Raw genomic sequence first — 19509 nt, forward strand, 5'->3', positions numbered from 1 at the left:
GTTTTGTTAGGGTTTGATCCATAGTATCAACTATGTTCTGAGATTGATGTTGCTATGACTTTGCCGTGCTTAATGCTTGTCACTAGGGCCCGAATGCCATGATTTTAGATATGAACCTATTATGTTTTCATGAATATATGTGAGTTCTTGATCCTATCTTGCAAGTCTATAGTCACCTACTATGTGTTATGATCCGGCAACCCCGAAGTGACAATAATCGGGACCACTCCCGGTGATGACCGTAGTTCGAGGAGTTCGTGTATTCACTATGTGTTAATGCTTTGGTCCGGTACTCTATTAAACGGAGGCCTTAATATCCCTTAGTTTCCAATAGGATCCCGCTGCCACGGGAGGGTAGGACAAAATATTTCATGCAAGTTCTTTTCCATAAGCACGTATGACTATATTCGGAATACATGCCTACATTACATTGATGAACTGGAGCTAGCTAGTTCTGTGTCACCCTATGTATTGACTGTTACATGATCGATCGCATCCGGCATAATTCTTCATCATCGATCCATTGGCTACGAGCTTTTCATATATTGTTCTTCGCTTATTTACTTTTCCGCTGCTGCTGTTACAATCACTACAAAACCCAAAAATATTACTTTTGCTACCGTTACTTTTTGCCACTGTTACCACAACTATCATATTACTTTGCTACTAAATACCTTGTTGCAGATATTAAGTTTCCAGGTGTAGTTGAATTGACAAATCAGCTGCTAATACTTGAGAATATTCTTTGTCTCCCCTTGTGTCGAATCAATAAATTTGGGTTGAATACTCTACCCTCGAAACCTGTTGCGGCCCCCTATACTTGTGGGTTATTATCCACCTCCTCTGCCCGCAGGGTTGCGGACATTGTTGTTGTAGTTGCGGTCAAAGCGTTTCTTGCAGCGCCACGCTCCATGTCCTTCCAGTTTGCAGATCTGGCACTTCTCGCGGTCGCCAGGGTTGTAGCCGCCCGTTGTGTTGTTGTTGTTGTTGAAGCCGCGGGGCCCACCACCACTGCCGCCACCAGGACGGCTGCTGTAGTTGCCACCACCGTGACCACCGCCCCTGGCCGCGAGAGTCGCGGAGTAGGAGACAGTCTGGGCGGCGATGCGGGCCTCTGCCGACAGCAGCTCAAGATGGCAACGGGGCCCCGAAACCCGCGTCCCCGCGGGTTTTTACCCTATTAGGGGACGGGGATGGGCGTCTTTTCATTCCCGCGGGGCTGTTGTTGGGCACATTATACAACCCGACACGTTTCCCGTTTTGGTAGTCCCCGAACCCGAAACCCGACAAACCCGGCAAAATATTTTTTTACTGAAATATGCTCCTATTTGTTGCTGAAATATGCTTATCTTCGTTGTTGAAATGGGCTATAGTTGTGCTGAAATAGGCTTGTTTTAGCTAATGTTATTCCTGAGTATTGTGCTGAAATTTGCAGTTGTTTTGCTGCTGAAATATACTATGTTGCTGCTGAAATGATATCATTGTTGCTACTATTTATCTTATGTTTGCTGCCTCCGAAATATACTATGTATGTTGTTTAAATCTGCTAAAATACACTCTATATAGCTGTTGAACCATCTACTATTTTTTTTGTTGAAATTTGCTCTAGTTATGCTGCTAAAATGTGCTTGTTTTGCTATTCAAATGTTACTCTTTGTCGCCACTATGTTTGTTTAAATATTTTTATTTTCTCGTGGGTTCCCCGAAACCCGATGGGTATAGGGGACGGGCGGAAAACTAGCCCCGCACACGGTGATGGGGACGGGGACGGGTTTGTGATTTTCTCGTGGGGATGGGTTTGGGAAGGAAAAACCCGATGGGTTTTGTCTCCGTTGCCATCTGGAACAGCAGCAGCAAGAAGAGTTCGCTGAGGCCGATCGGCTGCTCGGTTGCCGTGCACGTGGAGATTGCAGAAACAAACCCGTTGTAGTCGGGTTCATGCAGGAGTCCTTGCAGGATGTGGTCGACGACGTTGTCCTCATCGAGTGGCTTGCCGATGGCTGCAAGTTCGTCGGCGATGCCCTTCATCTTGGTGAAGTAGGCCGCAGCGGAGAGGTCACCCTTGCGGGTGCGCTCGAGCTATGAGTGGAGCTAGATCACCCTCACCCTAGATTGCGACGAGAAGCTCTACAGGAGCACCGACCAGAGAGTAGCCGAAGTGGTGCACGTGTTGACCTGCATCAGGACCTCTCGAGACAAAGATGCGATCAGAAAAGTAAGAACCTGCTGATCCTGGGTGACCCATACGACATGCTCGGGGTTGGGCGTGGAGCTGGTCTCCTTCTTGCCAGCGACGTCCTTCTCCATGACGATCACAGCGGGAGGCTCCTGAGTGGAGCCGTCGATGTAGCCTGTCATCCCTGCCGCCCTGATGTGCGGCAGGACTTGTGTCTTCCATACGAGGAAGTTTTTGCGGGTGAGTTTCTCGGTTATGGTGTGGCCGAGAGAAGCAATGGAGGGCGCGGCCATGGCTACGACGAAGGAGGAGGAGCTTGACATGGCTAGATGCGATGAAGAGAAAGGGCTCTGTATACCATGTGAAAAGCTGGGTTAAGCATATGCATCGAGCAGGGACGCGCTGCGTGTTAACATAGGGCACTAGGCCGGTTGGTTACAGAAGATATACATGCGGCAGCTAGGTTAGATTGATCTTCAAAGAAATAATCATAACAGCCTAACAACTCACGCCATCTACGCCCCTATACAGACTAGTAGAAAGCCCGCGCGTTGCCACGGGCCTTTTTTCTGTTTGCACATATATAAATATAATACATATAGTTCAGGCCATCGTAAGCTCGTCATATTTCCTAACAAAAATAATAAATATATAATGCACATAAAAATTTACATGTATAGAAAAGATAGCCTGCAACAATTGAAAAATAATTGAAATCCACTCCACTTGAATGAAATTTGACAATGTACATAAAAAAAGAGCAATGATCCAATTAATTTTCTTTTACAAACTAAGTTCTAAATATTCTCGTACAACATTAGGAATATTGTCTTTAGCTTCGTTCACACGATACTTCAGCAAGTACAATATTTTTTTCATTCTCGGCTCATAACCAAGCTGCATGAGCAATGTTAGCATGAAGATTTGACGTGGAAGATTTAAGAATGTGCAAGCTGCACGAGCAATGTTAGCATGATGTCTCCATTCATATATCTACAAATAACAATTCTCTCCATCCTCGTCTTTCTTTTGGCGATCATTGTATATCCTTAACCATCATATCCTTGTAAAACACGGAGCCGCATATCCCTCCTCCCCCACTCACCTCTATTCTCTTCATTCGTCTAACTATAGTATTGTTGTTGCTTCGAAACTTCTTCTCGCCTTACCATCCTTTGAGATCATTTTTTAACTTTAGCCGATCAATGAAATAGCCCTCATGTACCATGATTTTTTGGCATAACGTATTATCGTATGGTTCTAAAATGAAACGGTTCTCACTTACTCCAAGAGATGATGGCATATTAATTTCTTATCTACGAAAAATGAAGATGCGCGAAAAGATTCATGAGGAAAGAAACAATTTCATGAAAAAAAATCCTTTTGAAGGTATTGACATGCACTTTACTATTAACCTAAAAAACATCCACTTTACTGATATATGAAAAATTATGATACCGCAATAAAACTCTACGATTGAGTAGAAAATGACCAAAAAGGAGCACATATCTCTAGTGGCTGAGTTAAGACCATCCTGCTACTATACAACTTCATGCCACCAACATCCCTGCCACAATTGTGTCCGCATCCGATGGATGGTCATAATTGTGTCCTCATCCGACGGATGGTCATAATTGTGTCCTCATCCGACGGATGGTCATAATTCACACTGTAGCCTTGATCATGTAGGGAGATGCAAATTGATTTGATTGCTCACAACCACAGAAAAGAGGGAAGACTAAAAATCAAATCCACTGGAGCAAACAATAGCTTCTTCAGCTGAAGGTTGTCCATGGCTGCTGCATCGTTTAGATGTGAGGAATCATGTCGACGGATATCAAAAAGCTCGGGCATTGCCTAAGGCGTACGCGATTGATTCGATTCACCTTGCGATGATCCGAACAGCAAAAATAAACCAGACAGTGACGCCCTCAGGTATGGCGACGTGCCCATGTCGATGGCCAACTCGAATGAGGACACGAGTGTTACAACAGCTTCGAGTACCTGGACATGATGTCCCGGGCGTTGCGGACACAGAGGGAGCGATAGACGCGGAACCGCTTATTAAAGCTGGCGCCGCCCACGCGCGGCCTAACAAATGCAAACGCCATGACTGGCCATTCTCAAAGATTTCGAACGTGTTCAGGGTGGCCACCGCCGCCCCGAGGTTGTGCCGCATCACCATGATGCTCACCTCCACATCCTTGTAGGTGTCCACCAACTTCCGTACCTGTCATCAATGACTCCTAGCTTTCCCTGCTTTTTTGAGGCACCACAATTAGTAGAAAACACAAACTACGACAACAAGTACATAGAATATGTAATCCAAATATAAATATATGCTTTATAAATAGTAATCGCAAGTGGATAAAGCATATGTGCAAATTCTATGACACTAATATACTTATGTTCCAACTCAAATACTCAATCCATGAGACACAAGAAATACATCGACTCGAATAAGAAAACCAGCATTGTTTCTAGAGAGAACCTAGTGGAACAAAGGTCTCCAAATTTGAATGCTGGAAATAATCCATGCATGAAAGTATTGTCCTAAGACATTGGCACCGAATAAAGAATAGAACTAAATCAAGGTGCACAAGAGGCCTCAAGTGGGAAGGACCAAAAGAAAAAAAGCTTAACACATAAATAACGATAATTATGAGGTGAAAAGAATTGAAAATCCGCAGTAAAACTGAACCGGCAAAACCATGGGCATGCATCTTCCTGTTTGTACCACTCATGACCCCATGCCGGCTAACTCCTCCCTCTCTCCTGCAAACCAGACAAAATTCAGTACGGACAAGAGTTTGACCTTCATTACATTAAATACTAAGTTCTCCAAAATTCACAGTACACACAAAATTCAGTACGGACAGGCAATATTCCTCTACCTCACCTTCAAATTTTTGATTCTGAATTAAGTTCTTGGTTGATGGAATTAGAAGTCATATCTTCAAAAATCCTGAGCAATGAATCGAGCTGAATAATATGCAGCTGGAACTTGACGTCCGTTCCTCCATCCTTAGCATGTTCCTCAATAAGTGTTTATTATCATCAATAAGGTGAATGCAACGAACCTAGTGGAACAAAGATCCCCAAATTTGAATGCTAGAAATAATCCATGCATGAAAGTATTGTCCTAAGATATTGGCACCGAATAAAGAACAGAACTAAATCAAGGTGCACAAGAGGCCTCAAGTGGGAAGGACCAAAAGAAAAAAAAAAGCTTAACACATAAATAAAGATAATTATGAGGTGAAAAGAACTGAAAATCCATAATAAACTGAACCGACAAAACCATGGGCGTGCATCTTCCTGTTTGTACCACTCATGACCCCATGCCGGCCAACTCCTCCCTCTCTTCTGCAAACCAGAAAAAATTCAGTACGGACAAGAGTTTGACCTTCATTACATTAAAGAGAGAAGTGCATATTACACCCCTCAATTCTAGCCCTAATCTAATATACACCCCCAACTTCAATACCGTCTAGTTTACACCCCCCAACTCTCAAAACCAGCTGGAATTCAACCCTCCCCTCCCTGTTGACCGGTTTTGACCCAGTTGACTAGGTGAACAGTAAATTCAAAAGGAATAATTTTTTTAAAAAATCATTCTTTTAACCGGGTGAACAGTAAATTCAGAAAAGTTTTAAATAAAAATAAACTCAAGTGTCCAAACAAGTTGAAAATTGGCGCGGACATCACGCACTGAAAATCGTCCATGCAAAAATTATTCAGATTTTTTTCAAAAATTTAGTATTTTCTTGAATTTACTAATCACCCGTTAAAAAATCAAAACTGTTTGTTGAATTTTATTTCCAACTTTTTTTCAATTTACTGTTCACCATTGAAAAAACAAAATTATTTTCTGAATTTTTTTAGTTACTGTTCAGCAAGTCAATAGGTAAAAAATCAACTGGGTCAAAACCGGTCAACGGGGAGGCGAGGGTTGAGTTCTGGCCGGTTTTGAGAGTTAGGGGCTGTAAAGTAGACGGTATTGGAGTTGGGGGATGTATATTAAACTAGGGCTAGAGTTGAGGGTGTAATATGCACTTCTCTCATAAATCTCTTACATTAAATATTAAGTTGAGTTTAATGGTAAATCAGCAAAGAAGTCACCACTCATGACCCCATGCCGGCCAACTCCTCCCTCTCTCCTGCAAACCAGACAAAATTCAGTACGGACAAGAGTTTGACCTTCATTACATTAAATACTAATTTGAGTTTAATGGTAAATCAGCAAAGAAGTCACCGACCTGGTTGATTTTTCTTGTTTTTATTCGTTATCGCTTTCGATGGTAGAGCCCAAACCGTTTTTGGATAGAATGGAAAAAGGCAGTAACCAGTAACCACACTCTTGTTGAACTTGAGAAATTGTGCCATTGGAGAAAAGCAGATTATACACTCATACATAAGAGAATAAGAAGACTCCTTGCGCGCAACCGATGTAGAGGCATGCTTGTATTTCACCTTACAAAGGAATAAAGAATTGTCTTCAACATAAATGCTACCCGCAAAAATAAAAGACATAACACCCACAAAATAAAAGACATGTTGAAGAGGAAGGTTGTTGTTACATACGATGTCTTGTAGTACTTGTAGATGACCAGGATGTAGTAAACACTCGAAAATGGTGAGCTCATTTTTGCTAAACGTTATGTGTCCAACTGATTTTTTGTCTTATTTCCCGCCAAATACCTTCTTCTTTGTTCTTCCAATGCCTCTCTTCGCCACCCCTACCTTGGATCCTCTCCACTCCATGTCAACCTAATGTGGCATCCATATTCTCATCATGTTTGTCATTCATATATACCAAAGATCCCCATCCTTCCGCATCTTGACAAGTGTCTGCGAGCATCACACTTCCATCACGCCTAGCACAATCAATGTTGATGTGTACTGTTGAATAAACATAACAAAAAAAATATTATCATACAAAGCACCTTTTTTGACAGAGGAGTCATCCGAGGGGTAATGGAAAGATATTTTATGTAAAGGACAAGAGAAATATCATGAAAACATACATAGCAAAAAGAGGAAAGATATCCAACGCACTGATGAACATCATTTGGCCTTATGAAAATAAGAACCCCTGTGAACTTCACCAGATCAAAACAACAAAAGCATAGGTGCATCACACACCTATTGTCATCCAATAGATATTCCCGTGTTTGCACCTTCTGTGCGTTACATGTGTGCGCTCATCTAGCTGAAGATTAACTAATCAAGCTAACTTTCTGTATTAACGCATCTGGCCGAAATCAATTAGTGAATCTATGTTGTTTCACGTGAGTGTACTGGAAGAAGTAATCAGCAAGAAGGTGTGCTATCTGGCCGTGCAAACAAAGAAAAGAAAATTAGTTAGCTTGATCGATCTGCAGCTTGCCGATTCCTTTCCGGCCGGATGGGCATGTCTGGCTGTTGCGCAATACAAAGCAAAGCATGCTGGATCGAATCAGGTTTTCAGTGAATCACAGGGGAGGCACGGGGCAGTGGAAGGTGAGGATTGCAACATTGATACCTTCAGCAAGGAAACGGCCTGCCGGCGCCGCCATCGACAACTCCGGCAGAGGTTGGAGGCAACCTCAACCATCCAACCAGTGGACCCGAGTAGCCCACCTCGCCAACCATCACCGTGTAAGATCAGCGCGCCTACAGCCCCTCCAACCACTGACAATTTCCTTCCGGCCACCTGGACACCGTAGCAGGCTAGCAGCAGATCGAGCCAGCGGAGAAACGGCCACTTCGCGCTGCCATTGCCCAGATCCGCGCCATCCTTTACGTGCAGCCGCACGCCCCGCACCATCCGCGCCAAGGAGCACGTCCAAGAACGCCCGCCCTCTGGAGGCCTGCAGCGCCATCAGCAGGGGACGCCCGCCTGCCCACTCGAGCAGCAGGGCGCCGCTAGACCAGCGGCCGAGGCCGCATCAACTCTGGCGCCCTGTGCCGCACGCCGGCGACGTGCCCGCGAGCCTCCTTGCGACCGGGAGCACGTGCGCTCCGTCCCACGCCCTCCAGATCGACGCCCTGCTCCACGACGCCCTCCACCACACTGCCACGGCGCCACGCCCTCCCGCGCGCTGCGACGAGCTCGCCTGCACGGGATACGCCGCACCTTTACGCGCCGTCACCGCACAGTCCATCCTTCGGGCCGCTCAGGCAGCCATGGCCTACGAAAACGGACGAAGGGCCCCACCGTCGCCTTCCTTGGAGGCGACGCGGGCTTCGTCGGACGCTCCTCCGGCAACGGCGAGACGAAGGGCAGGGAGATAAGGTGGTGGCGCGCGTGATCTAGGGTTTCCCCTCTGCCGCGAGGGAGGGCGATGGCGGAGCGGGAGATGGGGCGGCGGCGGTGGAGCGTGAGAGGAGGGAAAGAGCGAGGTGGTAGCCGGAGGGGGTGGATCGAGAGGAGAGGCGGCATACAGTGTTTTTTTAAGTAGGGATGGTGGAGGATGAGACGAAATAAAACCAGCGAAATAAAATAGTTAAAAATGATGAGACAAAAATAAGCTATACTATTCAACAAACTCAAACATTAAAAGTAGAGATAACTATACGATTTATACAATACCGTACGGTTTATACAATATTGTAGATTACATTGTTTAACAATATGAACATCGTGGTCACCGTTGTCACCGAGGATGAAAAAGAGGATAAGCAATGACACGGAGTAAAGTGGCATGTGGAGGAAGGGGGAGGGGAATGCAGATTTTGTGAGCTTATGCACCCGGGCCTCACTATTCTAGCACTCCAACGTTGCTTTGAGATCTGTGCTACACAACTACCTTATTACATGGAATTTTCTCTTTTTTGTTTCTCTCATATAAAACATGTCTTAAACTTCAAACTTTGCAGTACAACATAACTTTATAACTAGAATGTGAGATAAAACTTTCAGATTTTTTTGTCCGACATAAATATGAAAAATAAGATTTTTTTTAATCAAACAAATCTCATTTTGTATATTTATGTTGGACCAAAAAATCTGTAAGTTTTATCCCACATTCTACATAGAAAGCTTTGTTGTGCTGCAAAGTTGAAGTACAAATACATGTTCTATATGAGAGAAACAAAAAAGAGAAAATTATTTGCACGAATCGTGATGCAGGAATGAGTGGTTGGATAAGAAGTACTCGGGTGCATAGGCTCTAAAACATGTTTTCGAGGAAGAAGGGGTTGAGTCATGCTTGCTGTGGTTTTTTTTCTTCCGTTGCAACGGACAAACATGTTAGCTATACAATAAAATAAGTATAATAGAGTTCACACCAACCATTTGCATATAACAAGATGTCGACAAACATCTAAGCCTTTCATAAAACGAGTACAAAGCTTTAGGCGCTGGGATAAAACCAGTCTATTCGCAAGCTGTGGCCGCCAAAGCAATAGCAGTTGAGCTCGTCAATGGCCTTCTCGGCATCCTCCCGGCGCTCGAAGACCACGCATGCGAAGCCCTTGCACACCGCGGGGGCGTCCATTGCGACGTGCCACATCCTCAGGGGCCCGAACCGGGCGAAGAGCTCCGCTATGCGAGCCGGGCGCCGGCAGCGCTCCGGCAGGTTGGTGACGCGCACGAAGCGGCGCAGGAACGCGCGGTGGCCGGACGGCGCGTCCCTGTCGTCCCTCCCCGCGGCGAGCCGCGCCCTGCAGGGCACGTACCCGGCCGAGGACACCAGGTAGTCGTAGGGGCAGGAGAGCTCGCCGTGCTTCTCCCCCGCGTCCTCTTCCCCGCAGATGCAGCACGACTCGGCGTTCGGGTCCTTCCAGAAGTTGATCGCCGCAGCGCGCGCGCTCGCGTCCTGTGCCATGTATGCAGCTTTTCTGGGCGCCGCGGAGTGGGGAGCGAGGAAGAAGGAGGAGATCGATACGGCGGGTCTCTCTCTCGTACGTAGTAGTGCGTACGAGGTGTTGCTTTTTTAGAATATTATAAGATAGAGTAACAAAAACATCCGATCCGAGTCACGGTCGAATTAGGTATCCAAACCTTCCAAGTTTCATTGAGAGTTATATAACTATAAACCACAAGGTTAATAAGTAAGAAAAACGATAGACAAGAAATCAACCGCTGGAAAGTCGAGGAGATGGCCAGCCGCAGACAGCGGAGGAAGATCGGCGAGAAGAAGAAGAGGAGAAAGACCAGAGCGGCTACGATAAAGAAGAAGATCGTCAAGAAGTCCTCTGCGCCAGCGCCGCAAGGTTTGTGCGCTTCTCTCTCTTTGTTGGACACAAACAATACGCAGGTTTTGCTTACATGCGTTATTTGTGCACGTCTCAAAAGCCATCGAACCCAAACCCTCTGCCGCGCGCACAGGACACAGAAACCGGCGGCAGGAGGGAACGGCGCCGGCCAAGGAGCAGGACGACAAGAAACGTGCGTACGCATATGATATGACTTGTATATTCTGCTACTTCCTTGGTCCTAAAATAAGTATCGCTAATTCAGTACGTATAAAGTTAATAGTACAAAGTTGTAATAAATCAGCCACACTTAACTATATTCTATAATCGAGTCGTGTACTGACGACATCCCTCGTTTTCTCCCAGACGATGAGCGCCGCCGCCGTGAGAAGAGGACATGCGACCTTTGCGGAGTAGGCAGAATCCACGAGAACGATCACTTCTGCCCCTACAACTACATCCACGGGCCTTTTAGCCTCGGAACATGCAGAGAGCGGTGCCCCCCGGGGAGGCACCGGCTCTTGCTGGCCTCCGCCTCCGGCTCTGGGAGCCAACACCAGCTGCGCCGCCTCGTGCGCGTGACCAACGTGCCGCTGAGCGTGATCCCCGGCGAGCACGAGTTGCGCGGGCTCTTCACGCGGTTCGGGCCGCTTCTCATGGGCGACTTAACGAGCTCGAGGAGCCATGACCCCGTGGGATTCGGGTGGGTCGCGTTCGAGAGCCGTGAGCACGCGGAGGAGGCAATCAACAAGCTCAACGGCCACCTCGTCGGTGACCGCAGGCTCCGAGTTGACTGGGTATATCCACGCTGAGACGTTTGAGAAATATAATCCGTACATGCAATGTATTGCGGAATTTCCTTCACACAGTGGGAGCAACTATAGCGCGTTCCCAAAGGAGTCACTAATCATCAGACGTCTGTTTTTTTATTTGCTTCTGGCCATTTTTCTTTCTTCTGATTTGCGTTTTCACACGTGTCTATATTCAGTACTCAGTCGAATTTGCGCCAGTCTCTTTGGCCCTTCTACGATTTGCACGTCAACCTGTCCCATGTAAGTGTTATTTGATTCAATAAAACTAGCTATGAATGCCTTCTCCTAAATAGAAAGAAACGAGCCGCCTAACAAACCTGTTAACAAGCAAACGCAGACCACAACAAAAGAACCTCATGTCTTCCTGGCTTTGACCCCGGCCCCCAGTCCAGGCAATGCGCCTTCATTCCCCAACTTACCGATCCTCTTCTTCTTATTCTCACCGGCGACAGGAGAAGACATGGAGGTTGAGCCCGGGCAGGCAGCTGGGTGTGATTCTGCTTGCGATCCAGATAACGTTGACTTGGAGCCGATGCGTGGGGGATCAACTAAGGTGCGCCCCTCGCCCCAACACCCAACCCCCCTCCCCCCCTGCATGCTGAAAATTGTATGTTGTGCATAAAAACTGAAATCCAGAAATGATAAGAGACATTCTTAGTTGATAGAAAAACAGACAAGAAAATCTGAAAACGAACACTGAACGTGAATTTCCATTACTTTGCAAAAAAAAAGCACATGTGAAAACAATAGTTACTAGGGTCACGCTCGAGAGCCGTGAGCACGTGGAGGAGGCCATCAGCACGCTTAACGGCCACCTCGTCGGTTATCGCAGGTTCCGAGTCGACTCGGTATATCCACGCTGAGATGTTTGAGAAATATATACTCCGTAAGTGCAACGTATTGCGGATTTTTTAAAACAAAAACATCAACTTTATTAATAGGAAATAATGGTTACATCATCAATAAGAAAAGATACTATTATTCGCAGGCTCTTCAAACCAATATATCCCTTGTCACGGATTTTTTGCTAACCTAGCAAGTTTATGAGCAACCTTATTTGATTCCTGTTATAATGTTTAAATCTAGTAAGAGAAAAATCACAAGCCATAAAATAACAATCATTGAACATTGCCGTCGCGGCTCCCGCTGAATGTCCTCCATTCTTCATTGAATCAATTACTTCCATATTGTTGGAGTTAACCACAAGACGATTACATCCCACCTTTTGTGCAAGTAATAAGTCAAATCTTAGAGCCAACGCTTTCGCTGTCAAAACATTTGCACGCCCATCCATTTTGATTTCCCGCCAATAATGAACCTTTCATTGTCATCTTTGAGGACAACCTTGTGCCCGAAAGCAGGCCATGATAAAAAAAGCATCAACATTCAGCTTCACAAAACCCGTAGGAGGTTTGCTCCATCCCTCTATTCTGTTGTTGTCTTCGGGGAGTGGGCATTAACATACTTTGTTATTATAGCACAAGCCCCCACCGAAGTTTGGTACGCATCTTCAGACTTTTCTTCATGAACCAACTTACATTTCTCTCATCATAAATATCAAGCTGTTATAGCGATCAATTCACGTCCATTCTGGAGGCCCAATGTAGATAGATCTTGATCTGGCATAAGAACTAAGAACTACAAAACCGCCCCCCCCCCCCCCCCCCCCGCACAATCAATGGCGCGAGCTTTACTAACGGCCTCATGCAAACCCAGCTTCTACCAAACCTCTTTCGCCTTCTGACACAGAAACAACAGATGTTTTGTATCTTCTTGCCCATTCAAACATGATGGGCAGATGGACGAAACTTCCATATGTCTATTAGCAAGCACAAGACGACACAAGAGGGTTTCATGCAATGTATGCCAAATGAAAATGTTGACATTCGCTTGACAAGATAATTTCCAAATTAATCTTACCCTAAATAGGATTGACATTGAATCTACCCATATCATTTGCGTGTTGCAGTTTCCTCCCATGTTGTTGGTTCCATTCCTCCAAATAAGCCGGTCGAACAGTGAACACTTCATTTTTTGTATAGCTCCAAGCAATGAAATCCGTCATATTATGCATAAGTAGGGGTAGTGAGCACCCTTTGAGCATCAATTGGCCACAACATTTGTCTCACTATATTTTCATCCCAAAAGTTTGTGACTGGATCGATAAGATCAGCAACATTAGACTGAAGATGCACTCTTCTAGGAGTAGTAATGTTCCTATTCGCACCGTTCGGGATCCATGCATTTTTTGGGTGCCGCGGAGTGGCGAGCGAGCTAAGACGAGGAGATTGATGAAGCTATGTACGTAGGGTAGGGTCATGGATCTGTCCAACATACCCTCCCCAAGGACAACTCTACAAAGAATCAGAAGCAGTCGAAGAGAAACCATCATCCACTCGACCATGAAGATGTGCTCACTCGACCACCTTGAAGACACTCGACCACCAGAAGATGAGAAGCCCTTCACTCCGCAACGTCGGGGTTTAAACCATAGCTTTATGGACATTTATAGCACTTTACTTCGGACGTTACCAGTAACGCTCCTCCTTTATGAACATTGAACCCTGTGTAACGGAGGGGAGCTGGGGTCCTAACGCACTCTATATAAGCCACCCCCCTCCTCTGGGACAGGGGTTCGCACTTTCTGTAATTCACACGCATATATTCAGTCGACCGCCTCCGGGCTCCGAGACGTAGGGCTGTTACTTCCTCCGAGAAGGGCCTGAACTCGTAAAACTCGTGTGTACAACTCCTCCATAGCTAGGATCTTGCCTCTACATTCCTACCCCCCCCCCCTATTCTACTGCCAGTCTTAGAACCACGACAGTTGGCGCCCACCTTGGGGCAGGTGTCTTAGCGACTTGTTGGAGAAGTTGCAATTTTTTCGATCCCCTTCATCATGTTTACAGGCGGAGGTTTGGCTGAGGGCCGCGAGATCCGTCTTGGCGCGCTCGTGTTTGTCGCCGACGACTCCGCTTGGCTTCAGGAGGCTCCACTCGACGTCGACGCGCTCCCCGCTCGCGGGGCGACGCACTTTCGCGCGTGCGTCCGCGGCGTCCTCTTGCGGCAGCCGTCGACCCAGTATCGATCGGCTCCAGCAGCTTTCCCCCACCCTGCAGCCCGCCGGAGCAAACGTTCCGGTCGGTCGAGGCTTTAGCGGTGGGTGAGGCATGCGGTGGCCCGCCAGTAGGACACCCCTCAAGTCGCGGCGATCGAGCCCGATGAAACTCTCTATGGCCTGTTCGATCTGTCGACTGGCTCCGTAGAGACCGTATCCGAGTGCGACAACAGCGACCCAGCGGCTGAAATTTTGATGGTCAATGGACCACGCAGTCCTCCTGGCTTCACCCGTGAAGACGGAGGTGACGGGAACGGTGATCCGTCGCACGTTCATGAAGAGTACCGCCCCGAACCCCTCTCTTCGCAGCAGAGGGAGGAACTTCGTCGCCGGAACATGGATGTACTGCGTACTCCTATAGTTGGAGAAACCCCTGAGGCCCAGGCCTTGGAGCAGGCGCGCTTGGCCAACTTGGCTGAGCGCACTCGACTAGAGAACCTCCAGCGCGAACTCGACGATCGCGCTCGGCAGCGTGCTCCCGAATCCAGTCGACGCCAACTTTTTCCACCTCCGACTCGGGTATACCGAACCCCGATCCAGAATCTAGCAGCTGCTACTCGGATAGCAGAGTCGATCCAACCTTCCCAGTCAGAAGCTGGCCAAGGTCTGGTGTAGATCCGAGCCTTGCTCCGGGTAGCGAGAGAGCAGAATACGGTCGTATCTCAGTCGCGGAATAGGATCCATAGCAGATCCGTGGTTGCAGACATAGTTCAGTCGGCCCATAGCCCAAGATCGCCCCCGAGGCGTGAGGGACCTGGAGATCGACGAGATCAGTACAGAAACCGTGAGCAGTATGATCACCGAGCCGATCGTGATGATCGTCGTCGAGTGCCCACGCCTCCCCCAAGGAGTAGGTCGTATGTGCCTCGGCAACATGAAGACAGACTCCCTCATGGTGTTGGGCGAGGTATTCCAGTCGAGCCCAGGGAGCCAGGCTTTGATGCGAGATCTATTCTCGTCCAGGGCTTGGTCGACAGAAATAGAGCTCACCGAGAGGGCCATGACAGGGATCTGTAAACCAGCAACAGGGTGCATGTCTCAGGTCCAGAGTGCTTCAGCAGAGCTATCAGAGCTGCGGTGATTTCCCCCAACTTCAGGTTGGCGACTGGAGTCAGTAAGTTCATTGGAGAGTCCAAGCCTGACACTTGGCTTGAAGACTACCGAGTGGCTGTCCAGATTGGTGGCGGCAATGATGAAGTGGCCATGAAACACCTTCCTCTGATGTTGGAGGGATCGGCTAGAGCATGGCTAAATCAGTTGGCGCCTGGCAGTATTTGTACTTGGGAAGATCTCGCCCAAGTGTTTGTTAGAACATTCGAGGGCACTTGCAAACGGCCGACAGGTTTGACAGAATTACAGTGTTGTGTTCAAAAACTGAATGAAACTTTGAGGGATTATATCCAGAGATGGATCACCCTACACCACACGGTAGAGGATGTGTCTGATCATCAGGCAATTTGTTCCTTCAAGGAAGGTGTGAGGTATCGGGAGTTGAATCTGAAATTCGGTCGGACAGAAAATATGACACTGACTCGGATGATGGAGATTGCCACCAAGTATGCCAATGGTGAAGAAGAAGAATGACTCCGGAGTGGCAAGCACAAAGCAGTCGCCCATGAAGCCGGAGGAGGAAACTCCGGTCGGAAACAGAAGCGCAAGGCCGAGCCAGCTACTCCGGGTGAAGCCTTGGCTGTGGTTCAAGGAAAGTTTAAGGGGAAGCCCAAAGGGTCGTGGAACCCCAAGAAAGTGAAAGATCAAGATGGAAATGACGTGTTGGATCTGTCGTGCCATATCCACACCAAAAAAGATGAAGAGGGTAATTTCATTTACCCGAAGCACACCACTCGGCAGTGTCGGCTCCTAATCCAGCAATTCCGAGAGAAACAGCCCAAGGAAAAGGAGAAGGAAGCAGACAAGGCCGAGGATGAGGAAGGGGACGATGATGGTTATCCCCATGTGAATTCCACTCTGATGACTTTTGCTGACGTTGAGAGCAAAAGTTGATTGAAAGCATCAACAGAGAAGTGAACATGGTCGCCCCGGCGACACCCAGTTACTTGAAGTGGTCACAGACTACCATTACATTCGACCAGTTTGATCATCCCGCACACATAGCCACCCCTGGGAGGCAAGCACTGGTGGTCGACCCGGTGGTCGAAGGCACTCGACTGACAAAGGTCCTGATGGACGGTGGCAGTGGCCTGAACATACTGTATGCAGAGACGTTAAAAGGAATAGGCATTCCGATGTCCAGGTTCAGTGAAAGCAATATGAGTTTCCATGGGATCATTCCAGGCAAGAAGGCCGCATCTCTCGGTCAGATTGCACTAGACGTGGTTTTCGGTGATTCCAAAAATTACCGTAAAGAAAAGTTGACATTTGAAGTTGTGGATTTCCAGAGTGCTTATCATGCAATTCTGGGCAGGTCAGCTTATGCACGATTTATGGCTCGACCATGTTACGTGTACCTCAAATTGAAGATGCCTGGTCCCAAAGGGGTGATCACTATCTCTGGTAATCGGAAGAAGGCAGAAGAGTGCTTCCAGAAGGGCCCAAAGATCGCCGATACTCAGATGGCCATGGTAGAATTGCAAGAATACCAGAAAAATGCAGATCCGAGTGATTTATTGCGAGCCAAGAAGCCAGCCACAGATTCAGCATTCCAGTCGTCCGGTGAGACGAAGTCGATTCACATTCACCCGACAGATCTCAATGCTGCTCCGACTCACATTTCAACCACACTCGACTCCAAATAGGAAGAAACGCTCATCCAGTTCCTCCGTGAGAACTGGGACATCTTTGCATGGAAGCCTTCTGACATGCCGGGTGTTCCCAGGGGACTGGCTGAGCATCGTTTGCGAGTTGACCCAAAAGTGAAACCAGTTAAAGAACATCTTCGACGGTCCGCCGTACAGAAGAGAAAGGCAATCGGTGAAGAGGTGGCTCGGCTTTTGGCAGCTGAGTTTATCCGAGAGATTTACCACTCCGAGTGGTTAGCCAATGTTGTCATGGTCCCAAAGAAGGATGACTCACTTCGCATGTGCATTGATTTCAAGCATATCAATCGAGCCTGCCCGAAAGATCACTTTCCTCTCCCTCGCATCGACCAGATAGTCAACTCGACTGCAGGGTGCGAGCGTTTGTCCTTTTTGGACGCCTACTCCGGGTACCACCAGATCCGTCTGTACGGACCTGACGAGATAAAGACAGCTTTTATCACCCCGTTTGGGTGCTTCTGTTATGTCACAATGACATTCGGTCTGAAGAACGCTGGAGCCACATTCATGCGGATGATTCAGAAGTGCCTGCTCACTCAGACCAGTCGGAATGTGGAAGCATACATGGATGACATTGTGGTCAAGTCATGTAAAGGTTCCGACCTACTGACTGACCTTGCTGAAACCTTTGCCAGCCTTAGAAGGTATGATATCAAGCTCAATCCATCAAAGTGCACGTTTGGAGTTCTGGGCGGAAAATTACTCGGTTTCCTCCATTCCGAACGAGGAATCGATGCTAACCCAGAGAAAGTGGGTGCTATACTCCGAATGAAATGCCATGTGCATGTGCATGATGTCCAGAAGCTTACTGGTTGCTTGGCCGCCCTAAGTCGATTCATTTCTCGCCTCGGTGAAAACGCGCTGCCTCTTTACCGACTGATGAAAAAATCAGATAAGTTTGAGTGGACCCCAGAAGCTGACGCAGCATTTGCAGAGCTAAAAGCCCTGCTTTCCACCCAATCGGTGCTTGCTGCTCCAATCAGCAAAGAGCCTCTACTGCTTTATATAGCAGCCACGGGACAAGTCGTCGGTACAGTACTTACGGTCGAGCGGGAAGAAGAAGGAAAAGCTTATAAAGTTCAGCGCCCAGTTTATTATATTTCTGAAGTCCTGACTCCGTCAAAGAAGAGATATCCGCACTATCAGAAACTTGTCTACGGGATTTACATGACCACGAAGAAGGTTGCACACTATTTCTCTGATCACTCTATTACAGTCGTCAGCGATGCTCCATTATCAGAGATTCTGCACAACAGAGATGCAACTGGTCGAGTGGCAAAATGGGTGATTGAACTCCTTCCCTTGGATATCAAGTTTGAGGCAAAGAAAGCTATCAAGTCCCAAGCAATAGCAGATTTCCTCGCCGAGTGGATCGAACAGCAACTGCCGACTCAAGTTCACTCACAGCACTGGACCATGTTCTTTGACGGATCCAAAATGCTGAATGGTTTTGGTGCTGGGGTAGTACTAGTATCCCCCCGAGGAGACAGGCTCAGATATGTCCTCCACATTCACTTTGATTCCTCCAACAATGAAGCAGAATATGAAGCACTCCTGTATGGGTTGCGTATGGCCATCTCACTCGGCGTCTGTCGCCTCATGGTCTACGGCGACTCAGATTTGGTAGTCAATCAAGTGATGAAGGAGTGGGACGTCAGAAGCCCAGCCATGACTGGTTACTGCAACGCGGTGAGGAAGCTGGAAAAGAAGTTTGAGGGGTTAGAGCTCCATCACATACCCCGACTGAAAAATCAAGCAACCGATGACTTGGCAAAGATAGGTTCCAAGAGAGAATCCATTCCCAGCAATGTGTTTTTGGAGCATATTCACACGCCAACAGTTCAGGAAGATCCTTTTACTGAAGACCCCCGCAGCCTAAGAGCGCCACAGACCCGACTGAAGTCGAGGTCCCAGCCGTGGTCGACCTGATCATGGAAATTCTGGCCATTACACCCGACTGGACAGCGCCCTACATTGCGTACATCCTCAGGAAAGAACTCCCAGAGGATGAGGAAGAGGCTCGACAGATCGTCCGTCGATCCAAGGCCTTTACTGTGATAAGAGGACAACTATTCAGGGAAAGCATGACTGGAGTCGGTCAGAAATGCATAACACCAGAAGAAGGTCGAATGATCCTCAATGACATCCACTCGGGTACCTGTGGTCACCATGCGTCCTCTCGGGACAACGTGGCTAAAGCATACGAAGTTGGATTCTATTGGCCACGAGCAAATGAAATGGCGAAAGATATAGTCGACAGATGTGAAGGCTGCCGGTTTTACTCCGACATGTCTCACAAGCCAGTGTCAGCCCTGAAGACCATCCCCCTCATCTGGCCCTTTGCTGTTTGGGGACTGGATATGGTTGGACCACTGAGAACTGGCAGGAGCGGCTTCACTCATGTGCTCGTTGCAGTCGACAAGTTTATCAAATGGATCGAAGCTA

General features: G+C 47.6%; 2 protein-coding genes and 1 long non-coding RNA gene across 3 annotated transcripts; 1 reads left to right on the forward strand and 2 right to left on the reverse strand.

Annotated features, from left to right (window-relative positions):
- Positions 1–3669: 3669 nt before the first annotated feature.
- Positions 3670–8590, reverse strand: LOC147972285 (uncharacterized). Its single transcript, XR_015602489.1, has 6 exons — positions 7701–8590; positions 6761–7078; positions 6436–6649; positions 6253–6336; positions 5076–5542; positions 3670–4951 (listed from the first exon to the last, which is right to left on the reverse strand). It is a non-coding gene; the product is annotated as an uncharacterized LOC147972285 (long non-coding RNA).
- Positions 8591–9513: 923 nt separating this feature from the next.
- On the reverse strand, positions 9514–10120 carry LOC125507216 (uncharacterized). Its single transcript, XM_048671866.2, has one exon. The coding sequence runs from the start codon at positions 9985–9987 to the stop codon at positions 9514–9516; it is 474 nt and encodes a 157-aa protein (XP_048527823.1). The 5' UTR covers positions 9988–10120.
- A 140-nt stretch (positions 10121–10260) lies between these two features.
- Positions 10261–11169, forward strand: LOC147972286 (uncharacterized). Its single transcript, XM_087523018.1, has 3 exons — positions 10261–10375; positions 10458–10550; positions 10724–11169. Exons 1-3 carry the CDS (start codon positions 10261–10263, stop codon positions 11167–11169), a joined length of 654 nt encoding a protein of 217 aa, XP_087379144.1.
- The last annotated feature ends 8340 nt before the right edge of the window (positions 11170–19509 follow it).

Source organism: Triticum urartu, chromosome 5A (genome assembly GCF_056163025.1).
Source record: "Triticum urartu cultivar PI428250 chromosome 5A, HENAU_Tu73, whole genome shotgun sequence".
Taxonomy (NCBI): Eukaryota; Viridiplantae; Streptophyta; class Magnoliopsida; order Poales; family Poaceae; genus Triticum; species Triticum urartu.

What these genes read in the sequence shown, in the direction of transcription:
- LOC125507216 (XM_048671866.2), bottom strand. Translation starts at nt 9,987, where the DNA reads ATGGCACAGGACGCGAGCGCGCGCGCTGCGGCGATCAACTTCTGGAAG.
- LOC147972286 (XM_087523018.1), top strand. Translation starts at nt 10,261, where the DNA reads ATGGCCAGCCGCAGACAGCGGAGGAAGATCGGCGAGAAGAAGAAGAGG. An exon ending in CTCTGCGCCAGCGCCGCAAG is followed by an intron (nt 10,376 to 10,457) that starts GTTTGTGCGCTT and finishes ACGTCTCAAAAG; the next exon opens with CCATCGAACCCAAACCCTCT. An exon ending in GGAGCAGGACGACAAGAAAC is followed by an intron (nt 10,551 to 10,723) that starts GTGCGTACGCAT and finishes GTTTTCTCCCAG; the next exon opens with ACGATGAGCGCCGCCGCCGT.